At 30.5% G+C, this 9060-nt stretch overlaps 1 protein-coding gene across 1 annotated transcript; it reads right to left on the bottom strand.

Annotated features, from left to right (window-relative positions):
- Nucleotides 1-3573: 3573 nt before the first annotated feature.
- On the bottom strand, nt 3574-8404 carry LOC124950200 (heart- and neural crest derivatives-expressed protein 1-like). The gene is made up of 3 exons (XM_047496618.1): nt 6588-8404; nt 6039-6246; nt 3574-5663 (listed from the first exon to the last, which is right to left on the bottom strand). The coding sequence occupies exons 1-3, from the start codon at nt 6890-6892 to the stop codon at nt 5385-5387; spliced, it is 792 nt and encodes a 263-aa protein (XP_047352574.1). The 5' UTR covers nt 6893-8404; the 3' UTR covers nt 3574-5384.
- Nucleotides 8405-9060: the final 656 nt, after the last annotated feature.

Raw genomic sequence — 9060 nt, 5'->3', positions numbered from 1 at the left:
GGATTCAATTTTATAGCAGGGATACATTTATTTAATAAGAAACTTTAAAGAGAATGACGACGGAAATTATCTGGAAACATTAATCGTAGCGATCCAAATGATTTGTTGGTAACACTTGGTATACGCGACTTTTTCTGCGTATGGTGTATGTATATATATGTACATGTATTGGTATATTATATTCTTCGAAGGTCTTGGAAAATCACTATGCTACGATGTTGGAATCATTTTCGCGATTCATCGTGAATACGGTACCACAAGTTCTGAAAGTATTCATCGTGCTCATCTGTTCACCATATTTCGGACAGGGCGCGTGCCGTGTCGATAATACTGTGTTACGAAAATACGGTAATAATACTCGCGATATGGGGTATATATATACATATATATATATATATATATATATATATATATATATATATATATATATGTGTGTACGAACTATGAATTTTCATGTGCACCCATCGGGAGAGTCCCATGGAGACGCACAGAAGAGGGGAACATATTGCCTGAAAAATAATTTCAGGATTACATTATTATTGTATAATTGTGACACGTTTATAATGTATAAATATGACACGATCATGATATATATTTTTTCTTTGATTTCTTTTGTTTTTCCTTTATTTTTTTTTTTTTTTTTTTTTTTTTTTTTTTTTTTTTTATTCCTTTCTCATAAATTGATTTATATTCTAACGTAGGACACGCAGAGACTACCAACGAAGAGAACGTTTCATATGTTATCACTCTGATGATAGGGTACCGAGACTCACTTACCGGTTCTTTTATTTCGAAGCAACTGACGCAGTTCCAATAAAAAAAAAAAAAAAAGAAAAAAAAAAAATAAATAAAAATACAAATAAAACAAGAGAAAGAAAAAGGAGAAAAAAAAAGCATATATGTTTCCTGTAAAGAAGACAAATGATAATAATAATAAAAACAAAAACAAAAAAAAAAAAGAAAAAAAATAGGGAGGAACGGACGACGAGAAGAATAATGTAAAAGGAAGTGTAAAGGAAGCTGAATGTAAAAAAAGAAAAAAAAAAAAAGAAAAAGAAAAAAGACGGGAAATAGCCCCGGCGCGATACACATATACATATATGTGTATACGTACAGGCACGATCTGCGTGATCGCTCGTGTTTTTTTTTTCTTTTCTTTTCTTTCTTATCTCTCTCTCTCTCTCTCTCTCTCTCTCTCTCTCTCTCTCTCTCTCTCTCTTATTTTACATTTTTTTCTCGTCCTTTCTTATTTTGACGAGAAGAAAAAGGAGAAGAAGGATCGCACGTTTTAGGTTTTATTTAAATGCAGTTTAAGAGTGAAAAAATTTTTTTTTTTTCTATAAAAGACCATAAGAATATAGAAATCTTTTTGATCTCCTTCGTAGCATACGGATTCACATAATTTCTCGGGCATCTGCCGTTGAGAGAGAGAGAGAGAGAGAGAGAGAGAGAGAGAAAGAGAGTGAGACAGAGAGAGAGAGAGAGAAGGAGAGCTAGCTGTTCATTTGTGGTTTGTCCTTTCTCCTTTCGCTGTCATCGTTTTCGTCTTGTTTCTCCACAACGAAATACAATAGAATATATTTCCCATAAAACTCTCTATCTTATTAAATATATATTATCGATAGGATAAAATAAAAAGAAAGAAAGAAAAAAGAAAAAGAAAAACCCGTGAAAAAAATTCATAAATAAATCTTTTGCAAATGAAAATATCTCGATGGATGATCTTTAATGAGTTTTCATTATGATTTTCTCTTGGACGAATTTAGAAAAATTTATATATGTATACATATATATATATATATATATGAGTATGATTTCATGCATTGAAATCACCGGCGAATGGTTAGCAAAGCCATTGTCGAGGACGAGAAAATGATTTTCTCGGATTCGTTTGCTTCTCTCGAAGACAACATCTTCAGTTAGAAGAGTTCGAAGCTAGTAAACGAGGATACCTTAGTCATCTTGTCGGCAAGTTCTTTCGAGCACTAATCTAATAGCCAACTCCTTTTGTCGGTCTATAACTAAAAGACCGCCGCGACTAATTCGTCGTTTATTTTTCAAAGTAACCTTTAACTTTCGTGAGATGGGTGACTTGAAAAAAATAACATTAAACAATATGATTGTTCATTACCGATGCATATATATATATATATATATATATATGTATGTATGTATCTATGTATGTATTATATATGTATGTATGTGTATTTAAAAGATTACAATTTTCTTTTTGCAAATATTAATCTTGATCGTGATAGAAAGTTTATGAATTTTAATGTTTATATTCTTTTAACGATATTTTTTTGTTCTTAATCAACAAGATAGAAAGAGAAAGAAAGAAAGAGAGAGAGAGAGAGAGAGAGAGAAAATGGAAAAATATGATTACGACAAAAGGGTTTAACGAGTTTGCGGTCAGAAGGAAAGGATTGGTGGCAAATTCTTTCGACACGGTGTCAGATGGTGGTAAAGCTCGATATATCTAATATTATTTCTTTCTTAACACCATAAGGATAGCGAGGTGTCATGAGATTTTTGGATCAAAGGTTCCTTCGTCCTTTTGTACCTGCAACGTGCCGTGACGAATTTTTCCTTTACTTCGATATATCTAATGATACTCTGAAATCAATATTTTCATGTAAATTTTATTCGTACGTTTATTCACGAGAAAAAGGAAAAAAAAAAAAGAAAAAAAGAAAGAAAGAAACAAAACAAATAAACAGGATATAGTCTTTTCTCTTAATTTTTCAATTAATAATAAAATATCGTTTAATAGTATCGAAGGACAGTTCAAATATAGACGATACGAATGATTATCTCTCTCATGTGATTATTCGTGGTTTGTTAATTTATTTTCTGATCAAATGGATGTTGTCTGTGGAAGGTTACGGTCAGTGAAAATCGCATTTAAAATCGATTTTCCGTACGATCCTTTTCTTGGTTTGACCATTTTCAGTAACGCCCAAAATTCCGGTAACCACTTCGTTAAATCCGTTCTGCTTATTTCGCATATTTTCCGTATCTTCTCTCTCTCTCTCTCTTTCTCTCTCTCTCTCTCTCTCTCACTTTTTCTGTCGTTCGAAACCGTAACGTGGCAATTTTAAAATGAAATTCTTTTGTTATCGCATAATATATAGGAATCAATAATTTTCTAATACAATTCCACGGATGATAGAATGTTATACATATGACAGAGGAAAAATAATCGTGCAAATCGTCTTTGACGAGGACCCATTGTGTATCATGATCCGTTGTCCGCCCATGAGTTTTAAGAAATGACAGATTTCTTCGTCTCCACCTATCTGTCAAAATTTTCGATTGATATTTTCTATTTACAAAAGAAAAAGATAGAAAGAGAAAGGGTTTCAAATTGCTTTCCTTCTAGATCTCGTTAGTTAACAAGCTGTTTCGTGAAAGTAATACTATCTAATCCAATATCGTTCATTTCTCACCGTACTTTATTTATAAAATTTCTTATTATAATAATAATAATAATAATAATAATAATAATAATAATAATAATACTAATAATAATAATAATAATAATAATAATAATAATAATAATAATAATAATAATAATACAAGAATACAACATTTCTTCAAGTCGTGCTTAAAAAATCTATCGGGAATACTGTTAGGAAAAAAAAAAAAAGTAATCGCAATGACACACTAAGTTATGATTTATATAAATACTTCTTTGGTCTGATGCTGTATATCTCCTTAATTTTCTAATATTTATCTATAAGAACATATCCTTTGCGCTTTGCTTAGAAATTAATTGTAATATATATATATATATGTATGTGTGTGTGTGTGTGTGTGTGTGTGTGTGTGTGGAATATCTTATGAATGGGACGGAAATAGTAAAAATTAAAGGGAAATACATAATTGTATACGTCATTGTACAATAAAATTATCTTATACAAAAATTAATGTAAAATCAATCTTCATTATGATTAATCTTTGGACACCGTTAGTCGCACACATTTATTCTATACAAGTATAATAAAAATATTATATTTAGGTACACAGACCAGATGTCGTAATAAATATTATTTAATAGGTATATATTTACATTATCAAAAAAAAAAAAAAGAAAAGAAGTATTCTAAGTTAATGATAAGAAGGAACATGATGATAAAAGTGAACAGACCAAATCAGGAATATTAACATTCTAATGGCACATCCTTCGACGTAGAATTATCAACTCACTTTTTATATTAATTAAGCTACGATCTATTCATAATCAGTCGTCGCAAATTGAAAATCACAATTTTTCTTTTCCAATCTAATATTTATCAAATGAAATTTATCAATTAATTTTTATATCGGATTGTCCAGAAAATCTATATCTACGTTTAATTCATCTTCAACTTATATTATATTATAAATATTATTATTATTATATATATTATATTATAATATATATATAATATGTAACTTATATAATACTTATATAAATATATTTATTAATATAGTTAATATATATATATATAGGGTGTCCGTCCAAGAAAATATTTCGATTGAAAGTTCAATAAAAAAAATTTGCACGGTTCTGAGTCAACTACAAAATGCATTTAAACAATTTATTTTTCTTTTTTTACCTCGTAACTTTTTCAATTTATGAAGTTAACATAGTTCGTTTAAATGGATACTTATATTTTTTCCTTTTTTTTTTTTTTTGCATATTTACATAATAATGGTCATTTGCGATTAAAATTATATTTAATTAAATTAATATCGTTTACGAGATATTCAGCATCTTAACGATTCATTCGCAGATTTATAGTTTATTGTAATTCATACTTTATACTATAGAAATACATTATTTACAAATCAAGTAATCGTGTATTTTGACGAATTAAAGTTCAGTGATCCTGTTCGTTGTAACTGACTTTAAAATATTACATAGCCTAACGATTATTTATTAAATTGTAATATAAAAAATTAATTACTTTAATTACCGTATCATTGAGATTTAACGTAGTAATATAATTCATACCAAGTCACGATATTGTTTATGAATAGAAATATAATAATTAAATGCGAAATTGATTTTCATTACGTTTCAAATGCACGTGTACTTGATTTGAAATTTTATTATTGATTTTCTTGAAAACAATATTCAATAAAAAAAAAAAGAAAATTATGATTATACATTTGCAATTTATTATTTGCACGATGAATCAATCCTTTTTGGCTTGTACTACAATTTTTAGATACACTTTGTACCCAAAATAAGAGTATATATATATATATATATATATATACTCTTGACTCAGAAATAAATTATAATTAGTAACAATATTAATTCGGCATCTATCGATAATAATTGATAAGAAATTTTTAAGACAAACGAATAGAAACTTTTGATCGAGCTCACCTTTTTATCTTTTTCCATCGTGTTTCTCGAGTAATTCACAAAGTGCGGCGATATATGTTTGAGCCATTTGAAGAGTCTCAAATTTACTGAGCTTATGATCGGCTCCTAAACTTGGTACAACCTCGCGCAATTTATCGAAGGCGTCGTTCAAACCATTCATGCGACGTCTCTCCCGTGCGTTCGCAGCCAATCTACGCCTTTTGAGAACACTCGGTGATGGGGGTACATCGCTCGAACGTCGTCTTCCTCTTCTTGGCTGTGTCGTAGGAGATGATTGATTTTTCTATTATGAAAAAAGTAGTAATAAAAACCAATTTTTGAAAAATTTACTTTTACATTTACTTTAGATATAAAGAATGATCGATTAACGAAGAACAGTAAAATTTTTATTTTTAACATTATTTATGATCAACGATAAATTAAATATTATTGTATAAATTTTGTATATATATATATATGTACATATATATTTAATATAATTATTATTTTTCTTCTAAAAGATTTGATTTTTGTATATCCGCAAATAATCAAAATCTTCAGAGATCAGAAAATTTTCCTTGGAATGAAATTTTTTTTTTTGAAAACCTTATCCCTCTTTCTTAAATTCTTTCCTTAATTATTAAATTAACGTTTAATAATAAATGTTTTTCTTTCGAACCTGAACCGTCGATGATATCGCGTCCCAACAATTTCTTCGCGACTCGACAATCGTACAAACTGTCTTGTCACTCTCCATAGATTGATATTTAGGTTTTTGCGCGAGATTCTCATAACAGTAAGCCGTCGGATGATATTCCATTGAATTATCCTCGTACAAGGTAGTTCTAGGTGACATTCCATGATCCATATGATGTTGACTCTCGTATCTGTGAAATAATCGTTGATTTGTTACGATTCAATGTGCTCGAAATAATAAAAAAAAAAAAAAAAAAAAATTCCCCATGGAAAATTTGAATCGTGCGTGAGAAACATTTTTCATCAATGTGATCAAACATGTGAACAAAACCGTGCAACAAGGACAACAGAGAAAAATAGTCGAGCAAAAAAGTTACCGATTATCGTCGATTAATTTCAAACTTTTTCAAAGTTCAATTTTCTTCCCTGGAAAAAATGTCGCTAAGGAATAGAAAAATAAAATACGACGGAACAAATGATAAAGAAAAAAAAAGAAAAAGAAAAAAAAAACATTGTAAAGAAACGAACTAACCGTTGTGGTGTAACGGGTGTCAAAACACCACAAGGTCCTCTTTCGTATCCCTCAGGTGTTCTCGAATACTCTGTTTCCAAATTTTTCGCATAATCAAGATTCTCAAGTTCTCTTCGTGGCGTTAATTCACCTTTGTACACATAATTCTCCCCGTACATTGTCTTAACGTGTTCGCAATTTGGCGAATTATATGGCGAAGGATAAAGTGGATCATACGTCCTTCCAGTTGATGTCGAATAAGTGGACGTTAACATGTCCGAGGAGCAGGATTGATAATCGCTATGATGATTGGATAATAGAGCCATTATCAATTGAAATCCTGCATGTACCGTTTTAAAATCAGATCATCGGTAATCTCGTACATATCCTCCTTCAAATAGAATATATTTTTTTCTTCGTTAACATCGCCTAGCTTAGATTTCACTTGGAAACTCTATCGAATTTCACTTTCACGATCGAATTATTTCTATCCTTGTCATTCTTATCTATCTTCTACTATCTAATTTTTCACAATGAATAAGAAACACATAGCTCGTGAAATCGTTCGAATATTATTTATTTATTTATTTATTTATTTATTTATTTTTTATTTTATTTTATTTTTTTTTTTTCGTTACTTCGATATTCTAGAATTCACTCTTTTATCGAAAAGAAAAGGAAAAGGGAAGCTTCACCAATCTCTCCTCGCCCGTCTGTTCGTCGATTGAAAAAGAGGAAGAAAAAAAGAAAAAAAAGAAAAAAACAACAACAACAACAACAACAGAAAGAACTTTCGAAGAGCACGAACTAAAAGACACGGCGAGAAGATCTTCGCGGTGTAAAGGCTCGAGTTTGAGTGTGGCGCGTGCCAGCAAGTTCTTCGCCGCATCAACATATGGTTCCCACTTGGTTTCGTGCTCATCCTTATAGGTAATACGTGCACCTGGTGGGCCCAGTCCAACTCCTCCTGCGCGTGTATCTACCCCTCTCCACATTTCTTTCTTTTCCCTTCGCGAACTACTCCTCGTCCTGCGAGAATGCCACCGCGCATCCCCTGCTTCCTGTTCTGACGTACCTGCGTAGGCTCTCCATGAGTTTAAAGAGACACTTCAGAGACGATGAGTAAAGGAAAAAAAAAAGAAAAAAAAAAAGAAAAGAAAAAGAGGAAATATTTATAATGAATACTTGATAGAAACAATTCAACAGGTAGTATCATCGAATGAGAATTACCGTTAGGATATCGTTTTAATAATTTGATCGATCATTTAATGATTCAACGTTAATAGGAAAGTTTCCAATTTTTATTCAAATTGATAAATAAAATAACGATGAGAATTATCGTTTGGAATATTTTGGATTCGATCAAATGATAAAAAGAAAAATTGTTCAAATCTTGTTGAACCGAATGATAATCATTCTTTAACACTTATCATTCTTATCTCAACGTCGACATTTCTTACACATCAACTCTAACGTCGAATTAGACTCGACATTATACAATGCGATTTTTCAAATAATTTAAAATATTTCAATTTGATTTTTCTTTATTTTTCAAATAATCTTCATTCTTATCTCAACGTCGACATTTCTTACACATCAACTCTAACATCGAATTAGACTCGACATTATACAATGCGATTTTTCAAATAATTTAAAATATTTCAATTTGATTTTTCTTTATTTTTCAAATAATCTTCGTAATACGTGATTTTAGGGAGTATTCTTTTTTAATCTTTTACGTAAATTAATTATGAAGTTATTGATAGGTAAAAAATAAATTAAAGAGAACAAAGAGTTAAGATCTTCTCGTAATTCTAAATATACCGAAAAATATAACGAACTTTGTTCGTAACAAATGTATACATACATACACACACACACACACACACACACACATATATATATATATATATGTTTGTGTGTATGTATACATTTGTAAATTGTTCCGGTTCGTTGATGATTTACTATGGTAGTTCATTTCTTTTTTTTTTTTTTTTTTTTTTTGAAGGAGAAGGGCGACGACAAAAAGGGAGTGGTATCGATAGAATCGTCCGGCGGTCCCTTTAAATTCTAAGGAGATGCCAAGATAATCTCTTCGATGGCGGGAAGAAAAGTAGAGTAAGGGAGTCTAAAAATGGTGTCGAGTGGAGGGCCACGCTAAAAAGAGGGTACAACGGTCGCGTGCTACTACAGGCATTCGCCTTAAGACAATTAGCGATATTCATCTTAGACGGTTTGCCTTGAGACCCTTTTCGCAAGGTGTTCCCTTTAAAGATCCTCAGGATAAATGAGAGGTGGTGAAGAGGGGGAAGAGTGAATTCAGATGGGGTCACTTCACGTGAGATCACACGTTCACATTTTTACTGGAAATATTATAATATTTTCAAATTTCGAATTTGTTTCAATTTGGCATCATCAAAGATTAATGATTTTTCGAATGATATCAACGATATATGCGGCGTATTCTTTTTCCTTTTCTTTTTTCTTTTCCTTT

This window comes from Vespa velutina, chromosome 6 (assembly GCF_912470025.1).
Source record: "Vespa velutina chromosome 6, iVesVel2.1, whole genome shotgun sequence".
Lineage (NCBI taxonomy): Eukaryota > Metazoa > Arthropoda > Insecta > Hymenoptera > Vespidae > Vespa > Vespa velutina.
This window is presented reverse-complemented; position numbering and strand designations above follow the sequence as displayed.

Bases quoted from the DNA above. Each gene is read 5' to 3' on its own strand.
- LOC124950200 (XM_047496618.1), bottom strand. From the start codon at position 6,892: ATGGCTCTATTATCCAATCATCATAGCGATTATCAATCCTGCTCCTCG. The intron at 6,247-6,587 runs GTTAGTTCGTTT...ATTATTTCACAG, and splicing joins ACACCCGTTACACCACAACG to ATACGAGAGTCAACATCATA. The intron at 5,664-6,038 runs GTTCGAAAGAAA...TTTTCATAATAG, and splicing joins CGATATCATCGACGGTTCAG to AAAAATCAATCATCTCCTAC.